This window comes from Uloborus diversus, chromosome 10 (genome assembly GCF_026930045.1).
Source record: "Uloborus diversus isolate 005 chromosome 10, Udiv.v.3.1, whole genome shotgun sequence".
Lineage (NCBI taxonomy): Eukaryota > Metazoa > Arthropoda > Arachnida > Araneae > Uloboridae > Uloborus > Uloborus diversus.
In genome coordinates this window covers 88,484,172-88,506,026 of record NC_072740.1, presented here as the reverse complement: position 1 = coordinate 88,506,026, position 21,855 = coordinate 88,484,172, and the positions used below count along the sequence as shown (strand labels likewise).

Genomic DNA, 21,855 nt, shown 5'->3' with positions numbered 1-21,855 from the left:
TTTTAAAATGCAGAACATTATATTGTAAGACATACTGTCCACCTCTGGCAAGTTGAGTTCCGCTGCCCGACCAATTAAACGATTCCATTTGTTGAAATAGGGGTGAGGAAAACCGGCTTGAACTTGCGGATTTAGTTTGCAGTGTTATTGCCCATTTGGCGAACAATGTAATTGGGGTAAGAAGTAGCAAGTCGTGCAGGATTTTCTCGCCAATAAAAAAGTTTGCAAATGGTAGCCCAACTCTGCGCCTAACAATTCCTCTTCTTACTGATTGCTCTCCCTTGAAAGAAATGGACTTGCTCAAGGCCATAGCTCAAATTCTCAAAGGTGGACAGTAGGTATCATTACATAAAAAGTAGTCGAAAACTTTGTACTGCATAGTGAATAAAATATGACAACGTATATAAAGTACAAATTGAGAATGAAAAAAGGTTAAAAAACCAGCAAACAGCTGTTTCGGCACTCTAAAATACAAGTGCCATCATCAGTGCATTAAAAAACGAAGACAAGTTCACCCGACCAAAACACAGTCGAGGCGAAAAAATAAATACTGCACTAATTATTTGCAAGTCTCAATGAATATATTTAAAATGTTAATGACAAGAACATTAACATTTAATAATAACAAAAATAATTTTTGACTTACAACAAAATATTACAATATGACTATAAATTTTTGAAAATTGCTTGCATTGTTATATTCTTTGGTTTTCAGAGGCAATTTTTTCTTGACTGGAATAGACTACATGTGTTACAACGTAGTTAAAATATTACTAGATAGTGGCGCTGAAAACAGAGTAAATATTTCACCATTTCACTTTGCCCCACATTCCCCTACATATGATAAACAGAAACAGTCTTAGAAAGTGAAAAAGTCAAACTATTAGGAACGCAACAAAAAAGACGACTTTGATGTCAAAAGTAAAAAACCAATCTTTCAACACAGTTGATAACCCTAAAATACTTTTTGTTTCAGGATTTGCACACCATTGACATGGAAGACTTTAAGTATGGGAAAACGAATATTACTGGATTTCGTTTAGTGGATGAAAATAATGCTGATTTGCAAGGGCTGGTAGTGGAACTTAACACTAAATGGACAGCAAGCATACGCAAGCTCGACTTCCCTATCAAAACTATACGAGTTAGTCAGTTTTGTTCTTTTTATGTAACATTAAGAATAATTTGTTTCTGATATAGAAATTATTTAAATGTTTCTAAAAGGTTAAATTAAATATCTCACATTTAGCTGGTGGTTGGATCTTTAAATACAGATAAATCAGTTTGTTTCTCAATCTATTGATGTTATTACATTTTTCATAATATAAATAACTTTTTCTGGTGAACCAATTCTCACTGCTCTTTTTTACTGCTTTGAATAGAAAAGCGTAAATTTGTTTGGAATGATTAAAAAGAATTTTCTTTTGCCCCTGCATAATTTCAGTCATCGAAATGTCAAATATTTTTTTAAAAGAAGAATATTAATTTCAAATGAAAAAAAAAGTTAGAAAGGTTTTTTTTTTTTTTTTTGTCATTTAACTGATCGAAGATCAAAAGTTTGGTAGAAAAATGCCAGCTGGTACTAGTGTATCTTTACAATTTTTCCAGTTTGTTTACTAGTAATAGAAAATAGACAGTTAACCTTGTTTCCAGTTTAATTGAACCATCAGTAGGAGGCAAATATGTATCTACAGTGTAAATTAGCCTAACAATTTACGAAGTTTTATGTTCGAATCAGGAATACAGCAATTGTTATTTTTCTCTAGCTTATAAATGAGCTCTGCCAAAGTAATTAATCACTAATGATGTTAGGAAATATGAAAATGTTACGTTTTTATTTTCGTTTTTATTTTCTGTAAAAGTTGTTTTGTAAAATTACATAAAGTCAACCACAAGGAAGTATCATTTCAACATCACTATCATAAAATAAATGTAATAAATTGAAGTAATTTATAATTTTTTAGACAGAAACGGCATTAATGTATGACGCTGTCCAACTTTTCGCTAAAGCTCTCCAAGATTTGGATATTAGTAAAACCATTGAGTTTCCTCCTGTAACCTGTGACAGTGCTGTTAGGGGCTTAGACGGCAGCAGCATCATCAATTTCATGAAACCTGTGAGTTTTTTCTTATTTATTTTCTGTTATTCGTAAGCTATTTCTTATTTATTTCCTGTTAAATTTTATTCTCATTTACTGTAACTGGTTCCTAGCTCTTGAACTGTTCACATGTAACTGATCTCTGGCACCAAAAGTGATTCTTAAATGTTAAGGAAAAAAATAGCATGATCCTTCCCCATCAGAATGAGACTTGTGTTTTAAGTTTATATTATTTCCTCTATGCCTTTTAAAACATTGTTTGTACACATAGCACTTTCTTTCCTGGATTGTCACCCCCTAAAAATAGTATCCTTTGAGCACTAACTGACTCATTCTTTTCATTTACATTCATATTTCTACACGAGTTGACCCAGAAAAAGCAGCTTTGAATCTGAACAGAATTTGTAGAAAAATGTAGACTTGCTGTTGACTCAACCATCCATTTTAATCATTTATATAACCTTACTGCCGCCTGCGAAAGTAATTTTTAAAAACCTTCTCAGATTCATCAATGCAGATAATGAGGAGAATTATTTAATCTGAGCACCTAGCTGTGAAATACCAACCAAAGCTTCTGATTGGTTACAACGAGCAGCAGTTTTTGTTTTACCAGCTGCCAAGGCGGCAGCCTGGGCCTAGCTGCCAGAACGGGCACCTCCGTTCCTCCGAAGTGACGTTCGGAGACTTTGCCCCCTTCTTGCCTCCTGCGGATGTTTTAGTTAACAAAAGAATGTTAATTGATGTTTCTGAGACGTAAATTACATTCCTTCAAAAGAAAAGATGAAAACATTAATTCATCGCATCAAACGAGTCTTACTTAATCCATTTTTCTTACGAAACAGGACTTATTGGCAAAGAACTAACTGCTTTATCAATTCCGGAGAGGGTAAAACATAGCTGAGAATTGAAGTTTTACCAAATATATCCTCTAGTTAAAGTTGTACAAAGATGAAACCGGGCTGTCTATAATCATACAAAAATTTCGACTCTTTTGATACTTGATTCGGCACTCAATTCTCTGCCGTTCTCGAAGAGTTCAAATGAGATAGACAGATATTGGTCGGATTTTAATATATAAGATCACACATTGTAGCTTTGCAGCTCTGTACAACATACTTAACATACTTAAGTAACAAAACATACTTAAAAAGAATCGTAAAAAACCCACAAGGAGCGTAATTTACAAGATATGCTGTAAACTGTTATCTGCAATAATGGCAGCAAGAAAATGTGAACTAGAAATTTAGTAATAAATTTAGTTCAGCTCTATAGAAATGCAAAAGCGTTGTATCTCAGTATATGTGGCGTTCCTTCATGGTGTCAAAGAGTAGAGTATCTTTCTTGGGGAAAAAATTAAAGCGAAGGAGATTAAGGGATTCCGTAGCCGTTACCTTGAGAAGGATTCTAAACAATATCCAAATGGAAAAGGTGTAGAATTGTGCCTTGTTATTCAGGAAAAAAGGTGTGATTTACAATTTTTTAGAAAAAAAAATCCCTTTAAAACCTCCTTTTTCAGGGTCTCATTCATAAACAAGAATAAGATGCATACATTCAGTATTTGACACTTCAGCTCGTGAAATAATTAAATACATTAGAAACATCCATGACTTTTCTAGGTGATGGTCTTTTTGAGATAATTCTTAAAGTGGAACTATTTCAGATTGTAAGAGGTTAAGTCAAAAATTACCTACACTTCTCGTTCTACGACTTTATTAAACTAAGATAGGAGGCGGCGGCATGTGCAATGTGCATACGTTGAGTTGGTGCGTGTGTGGTCACGTGTGCGGAATTTAATCCCCATCGCGTCAGTTGTAATCTATCTACTAAAGCATGTCAGCTCGGCTATCAGATTGCACCAAAGTAGAGCAACGAGAGTGGTCAGATTTTTGTTGGCCAATAAGCTGAATCAGAGTTTAAAAAAAACACCATGGTCTACTCTTGAAGAAAGTTTTGTTGTTGCAAGACAAAGGCCGGCCGCACACGGTCCATCACGAAACACCCTGCCTACAGCCCAGATCTCGATCCCTCGGACTTTTATCTCTTTGAACCCCTGAAGGAAGTTTTGAGAGGTCGTCGATTTTCCTCAGACATGGAAAAAAGACGGTGCAAAAGTGGCGCCATGACCAACCGAAAACCTCCTACCAGGAAGGCATACGGAAGCTTGTGGCTGGCTGGACCAAGTGCATTGCTAAAGGTGGAGACTATATCGAAAAATAATTTATCTGTTATACACCTATCTTAGTTTAATAAAGTTGCAGAACGAAAAGTGTAAGTAATTTTTGACTTACCCTTGTATTAATGAATGAATTTCGTTCACTCTAAAATAAGTTAAATTCCCTGTCTCTTACAATATATAAATTAAATCAGATTGGAACTGCTTTAATTGATAAATTTTAATTCAACTAATAAGTGTTCTTTCATAAGTGACATGCTACAAACAAAATAAATTTTGTTCTATTACATTAAAAAGGTTTATCTGAAAAACTTTCGTAAATTTTTGCAATGAATAAGCACTGAATTCCAAAGTAGTTTTATCAATATGCTTTTCTTAAGTAATATAGTAACAAATAAGCTTTGCTTCTCGTGAATTTAGTAAAAATGTTATTTGTAAAGTCTTCAAATCATATAATTGTTATTAGACGCATTTTAAGCTCTTCTGTAACTGAATGTAATAAATGAAAATTAGTTATTTCTAAAAGGATTCTTTAACGTAATGTTGAAAAGCTCAGTTGAATGTGTATATTTTATTCCCCAGTGTGTCTGATCTTGTAATCTAAATTAATTTGTCAGTATTAAAGTTAGTGAGTCAGTTTCAATTTAAAAGGCATTTTAATTTACTAAGATGTAATTAAAGAGATCTCCAGTTGAAAGTTAGTCCTGTTTAGCGTTCAAAACGTAATTAACTACTAAAATTGTTTGTCCATAGATGTAGCTTAGTGAATTTTAAATAAATGAGATTAAGTATTTCTTTACGCGAAACAAAAAAGTGATAAGTCATGTTGTTGGTTCGTAATGTCGTCGTCTGATTTCTACAAGTTTAACTTTAATCATGCACTTTCTATTCTGGTTTGTCATATCGACTTAGTTAATTTTATTTACCTTAGCACATCTTCTTAGTTCTTATTCTTATTAGTTTTAAAAGACAATTTTCCTGAAGTAGAACCAAAGTTTTGTTTCACATTTATTGAAATTGAATCATAATTTTTTTGTGTATTTGTCTATTTTTTTGACTGAACTGACTACACAAAACTTGCTACATCTGCCATTTTTTAAGCTTATAGTGTAGTAATGCGATACGTTTACACATAAAATATTTTTTCAAAGGAGCAAAAATACTAACTTTTCGGGAAAACATCGTTTTTGTTGCAGTGAACTTCATTTTAAAAAAAAGGACTTTCTGTTAGTGGTGTTTCACAAGATCTTATTTTTATGTATTGTCTGTCATATTACTAAGGATAATTGAAAATAAATTTCAGGAATCATGTTACTTGGTTGAAAAGTTTTAATATATGAGTTGATGTTTCCGCATGTAGTGCATTACGTTACTCCTTCTTCTTTATATGTCTTAATTGTGTAGTTATTCTTTTATCCTCAAGTGCTATTGCTTCCTCTGTATTATAAATGTGTATTCTCTTCTAGCATTTTCTCCTTTCACTTTAAACTTATTACTAGTTACAAAAAAAAATAATATTTTCAAAGTAATTGCTCAAAATGATGGAAATAAAGTATGCATTTTATGGCTAGATTTCTCATTCACACCAGTTGTTATTTTGGTGTAAATAAAAAATTCAATTAACTAACAAAAAAAATCCATTTAAACTGGTAAAATAATTATGTGCAGCAATGTTCCTGTTTATAGAGATAGCTTTTCGCCATTTTATCGTAAATCATCTTCAAAAGTCGATTTTAATATAAGCTCTCATTAAAGAGGAACAGTTTCTTGATTTTTATTTATTTTTTTTTTCTCATAGTTAGTGCAGTAAAACGAATTTAAAATCATTTCACATGAAAGTAAATGTATAGGTATTTTTCTATCACAGATGCTTGTTCAAATTTTATTTAAGTAGTAAAAGCGCTCGTTTTAACTCCTAACTTAATTTAGTAATATTCTTAAATAGTCACTATTATGCAACTTTCCCTTTAAACCTTTTTATCCCATACTTTACAAATAATAAATCTCAAATTAAGAATATTTTCTTGGATGACTTTACCTGACAATTAAGTAAATTTTTAAGTGTTATTTAACTGTTTCCAGTTTAGTGGCATAAACTTCTCTTCAATAATTCAAATAATAAAAATTAGCTCTTAATACACCCTTTAAATTAGTAAGTTGTTTTTTTTTTAACTATCAAATGTGTTTTTTCCCTAGTAATTACTCCGTTATTCCAGCTGAACTTTCAAGTTCTGCTGAAAACATGTGATTTCTTAAACACATATTTTGAAGGGAGGTCGGCGTTTTTAGAAAATTTCATCAATGTGCCCGAGGTTTTTTGGTGATTTTTAGTTAAAACGGAGTTTTTTACCATTTAACTTAATAATGTCCTTATTTGAACACAATAACAAGGAAATGTGTAAATTTTTAGAACAGCTAATGAACTCAAGTAGAACAAAGTCTTTTAAAAATTAAGAGGTAGAAATCGTGATATTAATACGTCTACAACAAAATATTCTCCCTCCAATTCTCTCTCTCTTTTTTTTTTTTTTTTTTTTTGAACTAAATTTAAAAGGAGGGGAATTAAACTTGCGTCATTCGAATCGTATTGCGCCGAAGATGTTCAAAGAAAAAATAGTTATTTTTACTACAATATTAGTTTGAAAAAAAAAACTATTTTAATTTTTATTCCAATTTTAAGCGAAATTTTCACATAAAATCTACTTTGAAGGCAAAATTACTCACATGCTATTAGTTCTCCTACCAGTATACTCCACTACTGGTATGAGACCTTCAATTACTCCCTACCAGTACTTTGCCATTAATTCTCCTACCTCGGGTCTGCTTTTTTCCAACGTAAGATGAACTGGATTTGAGTTTTCTATGTCAGTTAGATCACCTATAATTAAATTTTCAGGCTTAGAGATGTTTTTTGTTTTGATGGCGTCCGTTTTTATTTTGGATCTTTTTCACTCATTTTTATGGTTTTTAAAGGAAGGGAGGGTTTTTTCCGTTTCATTTTTCACTTTTCTCACATTTTCTTCCTCTTTCTGCTGATAAATTTTTGGCGCATTTTTGGTTACTGATGCCGATTTTTTTTAATGCTTTATATTTTCCACCATTTTGGCTCGCATTTCTTTTCTCGTCGTGAAATTAGGCTTTCATTTGGATCACCTAGGTGCGCACTTCACAGCTTTTTTTTTTTTTTTTTTCTAATTCAATTTCGTCCTTATATTTCATTTTAAAGTGAAATTCCGTATCTTGATGAAAAAATTCTCACACGCTTTAAATTTTTACTTTAATTGAAGTACACTTTTAAAAATTAGAACCTACAATTTGCCTAAAAGTAAAGTGAAACTGTATTTGTGTTACGCCGGCGGGAACGCGCGTCTGATTCAAACGGAAGGAAACAAGACTAAAAACACTTATTCAAATTTCGATTGCAAGCAATACTAGAACAAAAAATCCGTCGGAAAAATTCATCTTAGTTTACCTTTGTGCCAACTGTTGAAAGTGGGAAACAAAGTCGAAAGTGAATTGGAGTGAAAGCTATAGACTCATGTTTTACATTTTAAAAAGTAACTCTAGTAACTAAAAAACATGCATTTGTCTTTTTCATTGCAAATTTGTGCTACGTAAATTAGTTCCTTAGCGTAGGAATTAAAAAAAATGGAGGGAACAAGTCCAATCATCGGCTTAACAAAAACTGAAACAAAGACCCCCCAAGTCACGAGACTCAACTACGACGAATGGTAGACACTTTTGCGTGAAACTAGCAAAAGAAACTTAATTTCTTCCAATGCTTTGCTCGAATATCTATCACGTGACTTGGGTTCTTCGCTTCACGAATAAAAGTCTTCACTCCCTCCATTTTATAATGGTTGATTCTCGCGTAGCGAGACATTTTCTGTTTAGTAAAGTAGCTGGAACAAAGCAACTACGATGAGCAACTTCAACTTCAGATAGATTCTGTTATGAATTTAAATATACTCTCAAAATCGTGCATTGGAGTGAAAGAATACTGAGTTTCCTTTTCAAATGTCCCTACAATGATTTTATTCATCAATTCTCTAAAAAAGTGACCTCAAAAATATGCTAAAATAAGTAACGACGGTTTTTATTGGAATTCTAAAACATAGTTCTTGAAATAGGAGTGTACGTAAGCAAAAGAAAAAAAAACTATAAAATATTAGTTATAGTATTCCTTGGATCGTTATTCATCATCAACTTTTAAATTAATTACATAAGTTTTTTTTCCCTAAAATACTTGTCCTCCCCGGCAAAAAAAAAAGATCCTTTCATAGTCTGCGGCACTTTTTAGGTTCTTCTTTTAGAAACTACACACCAAGTACTGATATAAGAAAAATACCTATACCTTTCATTCCTTAATTGTCCGTTATAGTCGACAAATTATTTCTAAAAATAAAAAATCGATGGAATTTTTGAGTTATTAAAACTAAAATACATTTTGTGTTCTAGTATGAAATAAAATGTTTTGGGTGATGTAGCTTTTGCTCAAATCTAGTTTCACATAACATGCTTTGTGTCCCTTTTTCTAATGCATGTATATATAGATATCCTTGTGTTTTGTATACTTGTAGGCGTCTGGGACACTCTTCAGAGAAAAGTTTTTTACTTATCTATTTTTGTACGTCACCGTAACTTCCAAAAATCTGATTTCAATGCACTTTTTCAACGTTCGACTTTTACCAGAGTTTCACAGTTATCATTCATAAATTATATTCGCATTGCAGGGGAACATTCGTGGTAATGTTAGCGAACGAGCAGTTAGTATCTGGATGTCTCGCTAATGTCACTGCAGCCAATATAGTGACATTTGCGAGAACACTGCAGCTTATATAGTTTCCAAAAATCTTATATCAATGTATTATTTTAATGTTCAACTTTTACCAGAGTTCCAGAGTTACAGTTTTTTTATTATATTCGCATTGCAGGCGAACATTCGTGGTAATGTTAGTAGACGTGCAGTTCCTTCCTGCAGCTGCCTCGCTAATGTCACTGCAGCCAATGTGAGTGCTAATAAAATCAATCCGCCCAATTAATTCCCTTATCCTTTCAGTTTACTAGACAGAAATGCCTTAAATGCTAGTCTTTGCTTTCTTAGTGAATTCCTTACTTTTATCTCTTCTTTTACTTATTTCTCAATTCTGAGATAGTAATTATAGAGATGAAATGTGCTGAGTTTATGCTTTGTAATAAATGAATTTTAAAATCTACATTTGTACTCTATAAAACACTGAAAACCATAAAACTTTTTCTACTAGTTAAACTTATTGAATTGAGTGAATAGCTATTTCATCTAATAAACAAGCATATATCACACTTCTTCATAAATTTTAAATAAAACCAAGTTTCAAAACCACTATATAAGTACCAATTTACATTTCGCAATGAAATCGGTCAAATTTCTTGTAAATGCTTGCACACATTTTAAACAATCAGGTGACGTTACAGTAAATTAAATGCGATAAATATATGTAAAGGAAAATATATACATGTTTATTTTATTACTAAGTGATGAATGATGGCACATAAGTAACTTCTACAATTTTCTACGTAATATTTTTCATTAAAAATATTTTTAGTAACAATAGATATTTTAGTGGACAACTCATTTGTGGTCATTTTTTACCTTCGTGTATATAAGACGCAACCGAAATTTAAGCCGAATTTTTAAGGTAAAAAAAAAAAAAAAAAGTCTACTTTCCCGTATGTCAGCGTCAATACACTAATAACAGTCTTTTCTTTCTAGTCTCGGCACCAAATTTTTCAAATATAACTTTTTAATAGCTAAAATATTTTTCCGAACCAAATTATGTCTCTTTAATGTGAAAAAAAAAAAAAAAACAATTAATTGACATTCAAACAACACCAAATTTAGGGCCCTGTTCCAGAACTAAATCGGTATCATTCCACTATGCGGAGATAGTTTGAGGGATGAGTTACGACGTTTATTCAAATATGACAACTATAATGATATTATTTCTATAGTGATTCCGTACGAGTACCGGAATAATATTTTCTCAAATTGTGAGGTATTACGTTCTACTAAATTCAAACCATTGATGTTTTTTTTAATGGGATTTTTTTCCCGTTTGTTACAGTTATAGTTAAAATGTAAGAGAAGTAAACAATGCAACTAAATGACAAAAAGAGAATCCGTCTTCCGCATAACTGTTCGCATTTGCAAAAGAAAGGAAATAATAAAATGAAGAAAGAGCGATTTTTAATCAACATTTTACAAACCTGCATATTTTTCAAGCAAACAGAATTAAAACCACTGATCGTTAAGAAAATTATTTTACTTTTTAATATTTTCCAAAAACAATTACAACAAATATAATGATTCCCAACGATAATTTAATTTTTACATTGCAATGTCATTTATGTCAAAACTGAATCGTTTTCAGCTTTTTCTAATGCACGAAAAGTAAAACACTTCGAACTGTCAGAGTCAATCAATCAATTTCTAGCTTTCGTCAATTTCAGTTTTAATTTTTTTCCCCCTTGATTCTCGAGACGAAAAATTAAAAATATTTTTACTGCCTCGGATATTTTTTTGATTTTTCTGTCATAAAAACTAATAGGTTTTTCAGATAAAAAGGTTTGAATTTATACCGTAGGCTAGAATGACAAATAATTAAAATTTTTCAGTGGATTAAAAAAAAAAACTCAATAATATATATTTTTCGTACATGTTCTACGCCAAAAGCTCTTTTCAATGAAGGTAGTTGAAACAGATCCACTTTTCAAGCAAGATTCTTATATGCTTCAAATTTCTGCCGTAGATCCTCATTCTTGTTGTTGAACTGTACAAAATTGAGCAAAAATTGTTCAAAGTAAGAAATGAATCGTGGGAATGAGCTGTCCGGGCACAAAAATTTTGTTAGAAACGGAATATTTTATCAGACAGACCGAAAGACACATATTTCCCCAATCTCATAACTCTACTTTCAAATTTCAACCATGAATATTTATCGAATTACCTTACTTTATTTTTTAGTCTTACTTTTGGATTAAGACTATTTTTTTCCAAATCTCTAACGCTTCTTTTTCTTCTTTTTTTCTTTTCTTTTTTTTTTTTTTTTTGACAGAATAGACTAAAAAAATGCTTCTTGTGTACTGGAAAACATATTCGCCATACGCATGTCATGAATCCAATGCCGAGATGTTGAGATAAAAATTTCATGTGTTAACGACTTTCTACCTATAAGAAAAGTAATTTTGCATTTAAGTTGTACGAGGGTTGGTGCCTTTAAAACAGAGTGGAAGTTCAAAATTTCCATCTTTTTTTCGAGGGTCAAAGAGAAAAATAAAATATTTTTTCTAATGAAATATTTTCAATTTGATCATTGAAAATATTTTAATAAGATGAAAGCGTAAATTAGAAAAAAGAATTAATAAACGAAACAATAAACGAATAAATAAATAAATTGATTAATATACCAGAAAAAAAATTGAGGGAATGAAATAGTGAATGAATGAGAAATTAAGTGAATGAATGAACAAAAAAGTGAGTTATTGTACAAAACATTAAAAATATAAAAAAAGCTAAATATTAAATAAATAAATATTGCACTGAATATTAGTGGGCCTGAAAATGAATATTTAAAATGCTAAAAACAAGATCTTAATCATTTCATAATGGCAAAAATAATTTTTGTCTTACAGCAAAATATTACATTATGAGTATCAATTTTTGAAATTTTCTTGTTATCATATGCTTTGATCTTCTGAAGTAACTTTTTCCTGTCTGGAGTGGACTACATGTGTTACTACATAGCTAAAATATTACCAGATAGGCTAAAGACAGAGTAAACACTTCACAAGTTCATTTTGCATCGATATTTCACTTTGTCCCACATTCCCCTGCTATGGTTCTCGAATCCTTGTCGTAATCTTGTTAGGAATTCCACAGTATGTATCCTAATTCTGCCTTGATGACATAAGTAACTTCGACACTTTTCAAACCCATAATTTTACATGACAAAAGGCAAGGCCCGATTAAGTTATCGGGAGACCCTAGGCCAAACACTTTTTCGGGGCTCCCCTGTAGGCAAACCTTACAATTTTGGCCATTAGCAAAAACAATTTTCGAGATTTGGGGACCCTCGGCCATGGCCTAGTTGGTCTATTCAGGGTAATCACTATATTACATTCCAGTGTCCCTCGCAACTACACTTCCCGTAGTTTACCTGGTTGGATAGGCCTTGAGAACATTTCTGCAGCTTGATTAAAATACGTAGCAGAGCTACCCCTGATCCAGCACCCCCAGAGGCATATCTTTATGACCTTCCGCCACCAGATGCATTGATTTGGAATGGGATTTTGCTGGCCGTTTTGACTAAAACAGATTTAACGTAAATCAGTCACGATTCAAACCCGTAACTGGATTCAGTCCAATAACTGGATTCAATCCAACGTCTTACCGATTAGGCCGCCACGGCCGTAATGGGCGAAATTGCATACTTGCATGCATATTTTTTCAGAAATAATGATTGAGCATAGTACACAAAACAAAAGAGAAAATTTAATGAGTTTGTCTCTTTTGTTCAGGATCTTAATTTTTGCAGTGAAAACAAGCTCTACAAAGGTAGGTATACTTCATCTAGATGCGCATTGCAATACCCTATGAAAAATGATTTTAACTTCTAAACCTCAGTTCTTACGAATAAATTATTTTGCTTAAAAAGCAAATTATAGTCCTACTGAAGGCGCATTTTTTATGGACCTATTCAGTTAACGGTCATTTCATTTAATACAAAATAATGAACCGTTAATATAACTGTTAATCTAAGAAACCGTTTTTATAACATCTGAGACTAAATAATGGGGTTAAAAATGAAAGGTGTATCATTTAATTTTTTATTTCTAATATAAAAGGTAATATCATAGGTATTATCAATAGGGAACTGCGTATAATTATAATTCATTTGCAATTGTTAAGCCTCGTCACTAGTAAACTGAAACTAACATTCGTACCGCTTTATAATATCAAAACATTTAGATTTTAATTTTCTAAATTACCAAGCTGAACTTAGCATTTTTAATTTGCGAAATGCCTGGCTGAAAATAGGATACATCATCAACAATAAAGAGAAAGAAGGCAAACATCCATAAACTCTTACTAATTTTCAGTGTTAGCCTTAAGTACGTTTATTAAAACCACGAAAGAAGCAAAAATTTAAATATAATGAATGGCTGTTGAAGCAATTCATGTTTATTTATTTATTTATTTATTTTTTAATGTTTCTAACATGTAATTTGCGGTGACTGAACAATAAACAAAATCTTTCACTACTTGAATTTTAGATGTCTGATATTAGTTACAAAAATATAGCAGCGTGTTGTAATTTTTAGGCAAGCAAAAGCTAAACGAATTTAAAAGCCTGATATAGAGCTTAAAATATTTAAAATCCGGTAATGTGGAGTTATCCTTTTACCATTACAAATAAAACACTGCTCTTAAAAATCCCTTTCAAAATGTTGTGCTCGAAGATAGATATAAGCAAATGAATGAATTTTGGATTTAAGGATTACCTACGACGAAATATTAACTAGATTTTAACTTAACTTTGAAGACACTATCGGCCATTTGAAAAAAGGGTGGTTTAATAAAGAGAGAGAAGCGTAGGAACACTTCTGTTCTAGAACAAGCTCGCGAGTTAGATATAATGTCTAAAAAAACTTGCCTCCCAATGATTAACATAAAATTTCCATTTTCTCATTTTGGCCGTAGTGTTTTAGTTTTTCTATAACATATGCCCTTATAAATTTGATATAGTGAACAAAACTTTTTGAAAGACGAAACTAAATACCAAACGTTTTTTCGCTGTACAAGAATGTTAATCGAAATTGGTCACTCAAACACATTTTTATATTTCAAAAAAAAAATTTTTGAAATTACGCGGTATGGAAACATTAAGTTATATAAATACGTCCATAGTTAAACGAGTAGCGGCAAAACTATTGCTCAGAAATGAACGAAATTTTATGTACCGCATAATGAAGGGATAGGAATTAGTGTGAGTTAATAAAAAAAAGTTCAAACTTTGACCACCAGAGGGCGCATTTTTATGAGTTCACTTTCATTATACATTTACCATGGATCGTTGTTTGACTTAGGGAGGAATTAGTGACTGGAGGTAGCCAGTCCGACCATTTTCTAAGGAAACGTTGACACAGAAATCCCAAGTCACACGGTTCAACTACGACGAGTAGGAGACACGTTTTGCGTGAAACTAGTGAAAGAAACCTAATTTCTTCCAATACTTTACTTTAAACTATATCACGTGACTTGAGATCTTTGCTTCAAGATTTAAAATCTTCACTCTTTCTACCTTTTATATCTTCTCAATGGTTGGGAATTAATGTATTTCATAAAAAATCCTTTTGCTGGCGAAGCTAAGAATATTTTTTTTATTCGCTCAAATTCCTATCCCTTCATTAAGTTATACACAAAATTTTGGAAATTTCTGAGCAATACTTTCTCCGATAGACAATTTTAAAGTGGGGTCGTTTAACTATGATCACTCAGTATTTATGATACACAAAAAGACTAATTTGCACCTACCTTATTATCGGTTTGCTCACAGTACCTTTTCAATTTCAATTGCGCAAATGTAAATAGTAAATTCTACCCCCATTTAAAAGTTATCACTTAATATAATACATATATTAAAAAAACTGGTTATTTAATGCTATGAAAATATATTTATTCTGTAATATACATTGATAAATTTAGTTTACTTCTATAATTTCTGTGACTTTCTGAGGTTTCTATATCATAATGAATAGTTTCCTGGAAAATCACAACACGAGTATTTTGCTCAGGAATCTATCAATCACTTCAAATTACTGTGATCACCTTATACACTCCAACTCCGAAGCAGTTTTTTTTTTTTTTTAATTGTTGTCCTTTCACAAAAAAAAAAAAAAAAAAAAAGATTTTTAACCGCTTTGAGTTTTGTGATTTTAATAACCTTTTTTTTTTTTTTTGTCTTTTAACAAATATTTTTGTTTTAAATTATCAAACATATTATTTTTTTAAACTGCAAGTGCAAATTTTTTGTTTGGGGAAAAGAATGGCATTTAAGGCATTCAGATGTCCCAAGATAAGTTTTTGAAACACTGCATACTTTAAATTACTATTTTTAGGATTTTTGCCGGATTGATTTTTGTGTAGTCAAAAAGAGAGATAGAGAGAGAAAGAGAGTAATAGTTAAATTTCATTTATGAACACTCTTGATTGAGCCGATCTAAGTCCAGTCGGCCAAAGTGAGATACTTTTTTTCAGAAGGAAAGATTCAAAATATGCTTCAAAATAACATTTAGCGTCCAAACGAATCAGAATTACGATTTTCCAAAAAACAAACTTTTTTTCAAATGGCTTTTAATACATCGAGCCCAAAAAGTGCTTCTGTGAAACAAGCGTTATACATTAACCGAAAATACAAGATCATTAAAATTTTAATGATTTAGAAAAAAAGCAAAGACAAAATTTTAAATTTAACCTTTTTTTGTACTATCTCGCTGGATGTTGAGCACTTCTATAACACAAATACGTGAGCGCCTAAAGCGTTCCAATTTCCATAAAAATTCCACTTTGTTCTATTGCAACTACGCTAGTTACCAATTCACATGCTTTCCAAATATTTCTTTAGATTTTTGTAGCATGCATGCAATTAGCTGTAGTGTGAGCAATCCTTGCTTTTGCTTTGTGACGCTCGTAACCTGCATGCTTATGTACAAGCTATGAACTAGCTTACTGGGAACTGATTGGAAACAGAAAACTCTTGATTAATTTTATCTTAAGCTTTGTTGTCAAAAATATGTTTGTTTCTCTTAAAACAACAACCAATAAATTATTAAATAAAAGTTGTACCCTACGTAGCGGTAAAGACACGTCATGAGAAAAAATACAGTAAAACATTGGAAATGAAGCTATAGAATGACATGTTTACCACGTTGTTTATGGTAGGGGAAAGTAGGCTAATGACGCTCAGCGAGCAATCCCACTCACTCGAATATCTCTAAACAGAGTTTCATCGAAAACCTGTAATCGGAACCCCCCATATAGTAAACATCATTGAAAGTATCCAGTAAAGGTATAGTCATTGTTGGAAGGAAACTTTTTGTGCACTCACGTTATTAGTTTTAAATTGTTTTGTAATACATTTCTACATCTTACTTGCATATAAGAGTACTACTATTTACAATTATTTATATACTCATTACATCTATAGAAATTGTTCATTTAGCTGTATATGTTGCTTTTATTTATTATTGGAGTGCCTTGTTACCCCAACTATAATATATTACGGTCCAACATAGCGATGAAGGGTAATAGCGCGAGCTGACGATTATATGATACCAGCTCAAAGGAAACACAGATCAGTGTAATGATGATGATGATCACTCAGATAATTTGCTTCAAATTAGACGGAATATGGAATAACTCGGGATAGATCATTTAAGGTGGTTTTGCTATCACAATATTTAGGAAGTGCTTATTTCTTATGCAGTGGTCATCGACATACATAGTAGTGTAAATAGCATAGACACATTACGTGTGTGACTTTTGTCAAACTTAAATGCGTTATCCAAATTTCGAGCGCAATTACCCTACCACAAGCGGCATTACCCTTCTTCAATGGTGTAATTAACTAAGCGATAAAACAGTTTCCTAAAACTTGTATGCAAACTAGTTGGTTGTGAACTGTTCCTTATGCTTTGAAGTTATATTTTATTAAAATAGCATTGATTTTTTGTGTAAAGTTGAATAGCTGCTCATGTTTTCCCTTAAATGTAGCGTCATTCCCCTACTTTTCACTACTTACAAGCTGTATTTTGTAAAATAGTAAAGATATATATTTTGTTAAAAGTAAAGAAAAATTGAGATTAAAGCTGATGAATTAACGTATCAGTATGAGTAGATCCGATCAATTATACGTTAAGGATTTATAAGATTTCGACTTGAACTGAACGGGGACTATAAATTTTATTTGTTATTTTTATTCATAAATAATTAACTACGAAAACTAGTGAAACGAATAGAACTTGTAGCGCGTGGAGTATCGTAGACAGTCAATCAAAATAATAATCTCTTATGCCGACAGAAGATTGTGCTGTAAAATAATATATTTAAGGCATAAAGTAATTAAGGAAGTACAATTTGTAGATTACGCATTTAATGCGATATTTTTGTGAGAAATAGGTACCAGTGTAACATGTGACTGCTGATAATAATAATAAAAAAAGAAATACCGGATTTGAGTTTTTATCACTAAAGTGACGATATCTAAATTACTCAAGAAGTCAATAAACAACTAAGCACTTCTTATTGCGAACGTTAACGCAAGTAAAATTATCTTTCTTAAACATGCGTTAATAATATTTTTTTTTAATGTAAAGCAAACAAAAAAATCATCATACTAAATACGCCATCTCTTCATGAGCTAATCTTTTTGTAATGGTGCCCATTGATGTTGAAAACATGATTTTTTGGCAATCTAATGAAAAACTAAGTGGTAATGCTTTTTACCTGTGTAAGGAACGTAATAAAATGTTCACTTGATTTTGCGGTACTCATTGGTGGGAATATATTAAATAGTTAGTTTTCTCTTGTTCTTTGATATTTCTCAAAGCCTAAAAGTAAGTAAATAAGCAACTTTATTTATTATTATTTATTTATTTATTTATGTAATTAGTCATTTTTTGTGCATTTAATATTTAATTGTGAAGTTAAAAGCTTTTACAAGGTGTAACACCTCGATTTGACGATTGTCAAGGGACTGGAAAATTTTATCGTTAAATCAAGGATATCGTTAAATTGAGGATTATAGACACTTGATACAATCAAATCCGGACCAGTGAAATGTATCATTAAATTGAGAAAATCATTCAATGAGGTATCGTTAAATCGAACTTATAATTTTTATTTTGCAAAGTAAGTATTCTTGATTCAAGCATCCCGTTTAAACACATTTCTTCGATAGAATTTCAGATTATTCAGAATAAGTCAAATTAATTTAAAGTTGTGAGAAACTTCCGTGTTTTAAAATTACTATTTTGTTTTAAAAATTGAAAACTTGCTTTTTTTTAAATAAATTCTGACTGGTTTTTTGACCTTAAATATTTAATTAAAATTGCGACGAGGAAGAAGTAAGTACTTCATTTAAGGACAATATTTCAAGAGTTTTCTGTGAAAAAAACGTCATTGGGAAATTCTATGTGTAGTTACAAATGCAAAAGTAATACTCATGAACGATAACTTATTAGAATGCTGAAAAGCATTATCTAATGAAAATTTATTTCTTATTTTTAGAGTAGTATCCAAGGTCTCACAGGGAAAGTCAAATTTGACGAACAAGGATTTAGATCTGAATTCGTCCTAGATTTAATATACCTAACAAAAGATGGACTAGAAAAAGTAAGATGTAATAAAAAAAGTTATTTTTTTTCCTTGATTTGTTTCTATTGTTCACGAACTCTAATGACTAAATAGTAAAAATTACATGTAAAACTCACTTTATAAGAAATGCTTACACCGAAATCACGAAAAATTTTGCACCGTTATTTTAACTTATTTATTTTACTATTTTGAAATGTATTAATAATTACTGCATATTATATGATAGTTCTGCAAAAAACGTAAGGTGTTTTTAAATTTTTCTCTACATGCCTCCTTCGGTATATAGGCTTGTTTTTTTTTCCTCTTTCTATTTTGTTTTTCTGTAGTGAATACAAAACATTAGAACACAACTGAAGCGGTTGTCGATTGATGTGAGCTAATTTGAGATATTGGTAATATTTTTTCTAAATAGATAACCTGGAGAAAATTTGAATCATAATAATAAATAAGTATTCAAGTTGATTTATTTCCAAATGATATACTACAAAGAAGAATTGTACAAGTTAGATCTAAAACACAAAGTATATTCCTTAATTTGCAATTTAATACTAATTTTCAAGTAGTACATATGTGAAAAAACAAGCAAAATACGCATTATTCATTACTTTAGCTAGATGCTTTAGTGCGTTTCAGGTCTATTAAATGAGCATATTTTTTTAAAAAAGTGGCAAAAAAAGAGAACGACTTATCGAAAATTGTCTGAGACTTGATTTCCAAATTATGCGCTATTAAAAAAAAAAAAAATCAGATATACTAATAGTTCTTTGTTTTTCTTCCCCCATCTAGATTGGAGCCTGGGCACCCGGTAAAGGAATCAATATTACAAAGAACATGTCAAACGAATACGACACCCTTTTACTGCAAAACAAAACGCTCATCGTAACAACTTATGTGGTAACATATTTTTTAACCATAACTTTATTTACTTTTACTCTAAAATTGAAAATGACATCCAACTGACTATGAATCAAAAATAGTTTACAGGATGTTTAAATATTTTTCATATTCCACAATACAATTAAAAAAAAAAAACAAGCTGGAAATTTAAAAAAAGAAAAAAATTTCCTCACTAGCGATTTGTAATGAAAACTTTTGACATTATTTAAAAAGTCTACAATGTAAGTAAAGTAAAATTAGAAAATTTCCGTCATTAAAATAAACATTTTAATTGCTGGATTATAAAACTTTATATAGCGGAAATTTTTATTTTATCGGGTGTTTCGAAAGAATTACCTAATGAGCCGCATTTCAATAGGCAACGAATCATATGGAATTACTCATAAACAATCTGTTTTTATCACCAATGACACTGAGCGATTGCAGGCAAATGTTGCAAATTTGCGAACGAACCCAAACGATTCGTTGTTTTTCCAAGAATAATGGAAATGCGCCGATCATGCTCAATTATTAATGCATTATAGGTCGCCGAAATCTTTTTCAGTTTAAGTGATATTCAACTGGATTTTTTTAAATAAAATGTCAAATCTATTTGGCTATGAAATTTTGTAAGTTATAAGATACTATCATTCTTAGTCGATCTTAATCGTCGAGGAATTCTTTAACCTGAATTTTTGCAAGTGAAGCAGTTTTTTTGTCTGCAACTGTATATTGAAAGACCAAAATTAGAGAGTCTTTTGCGATTTTTTGGTCTGAATGTTTATAATTACTAGCTAATGTCAACATTTAACAAATTTTGAATTTTCGGAAACGAAAACGCTCTATGTAAATTGATGCAATATTTTTTTTTTTTACCTCCTTCCAGAATTCCCCCTATGCTATGTTAAAAGATTCCGCTGCAAAACTTACCGGAAATGCCAGGTACGAAGGTTTTTGCATTGATCTCATCGACCATTTAGCCAAACATTTGGGTTTCAAATACATCATCAAAGAAGTTGAAGACAGAGCATACGGGCTCAAAAATGACAAAGGAGAATGGAATGGAATGATCGGAGAATTAATCCGAGGGGTAAGTTCTTCAGTGTTTGAAATAATGCAGTTGAGTTAAAATAATAGGAGTGCGCTAATATTTTAACTATCACGCAATATTAACGCAACGATGCTTTCAGTCTCACATGTCTATTCAAAAATGAGTGAAAAGAGTTACAAGCAAGGTAAACCCCACTATAGTGAACTGTCATCGAATCCAGCAATAAGTTCACTATAACCTATAGTTCACTATATCGTCGCCTCAGAGCAACAGTAAGATATCGTAGTGTTATTTATGGGATTAGATATTTTACTGTTACTCTGAGGCGACGGTATCCAAATGATTTGAAAATATTTTCTCCACTTGCTTAAATAGTGAGTGTGATAATAGATATTAATTACTCGTGAATGAGAAATTAAATCGAAAATCGATTAAGTATTAAAAAGGAAAAATAATTATTTTCTAAAATTTGATTTGTTTTCTGCATTCTATTGAAAAATCAGCGGTTTTCGGCTTAACACAATTCAGTTTTAAGTAGAGGTCATCAATTTTGTTTAGCAACAGTTCGTAAATAATACAATATTTTCTGGTCCACATTTTCCGTACGGAAAAAAAAATAAATAAATAAATATTTTGAGAATATGTTCTTCATATCATCTCCTTGTATTTTTCTTCAGCATCGTTGTTCTGTTAAACTTCAACAACATTATCCAAAGATTCCAATTGCTCGGTAGTATTCCACAGGAAAATGTACAAACCATGCTTTTTAAGAGCCATTGTCTGTAAGAATCAGGCAGTTTAAAGCATTTGTGATTGTTGACATTTTTAATTTTTTTTTATTTTCACATATGTTGTTCCTTATCATAAATGTAATGTAAATCCGAAATTTGAGCTTTGTCAGACTCACCGTTTTTGAGAAAACAATTCTTTTTGTTTAGGGGGCGTGGCACATTTTTGCCGGTTTTTCAAATTTGCAGATTTTAATGTGCTTGTTGCTTGAAGCGCTCTTATAATAACATGGTTTTTTAAATTCCATATTACTATATGGTCTTGTTAGATACTGTTACAGCTGTCAAATCGGTGACACTACGAGGGCGACGCCCACAAACTCCGTTTAAAAATGACCGAAAATGAATTTTTTTCTATATTCGAGGCCAATTTTCTCAAAGCGCCTTCATGATGACACCAACATTTTTAGATCATTTTCTAGCCACACTTACATATATCAAAAATATGTATCAAA

The 21,855-nt window shown here is 31.2% G+C and overlaps 1 protein-coding gene across 1 annotated transcript in view; it reads left to right on the top strand.

Moving 5' to 3' along the window:
• Positions 1-21,855, top strand: part of LOC129231084 (glutamate receptor ionotropic, kainate 2-like) — a 102,272-nt gene that overhangs the window by 54,488 nt on the left and 25,929 nt on the right. Inside the window, exons 6-10 of the mRNA XM_054865330.1 lie at positions 977-1,144; positions 1,965-2,117; positions 18,599-18,703; positions 19,472-19,579; positions 20,448-20,651. Of these exons, the coding sequence (XP_054721305.1) occupies positions 977-1,144; positions 1,965-2,117; positions 18,599-18,703; positions 19,472-19,579; positions 20,448-20,651 (738 nt within the window). The remainder of the gene's footprint in view (positions 1-976; positions 1,145-1,964; positions 2,118-18,598; positions 18,704-19,471; positions 19,580-20,447; positions 20,652-21,855) is intronic.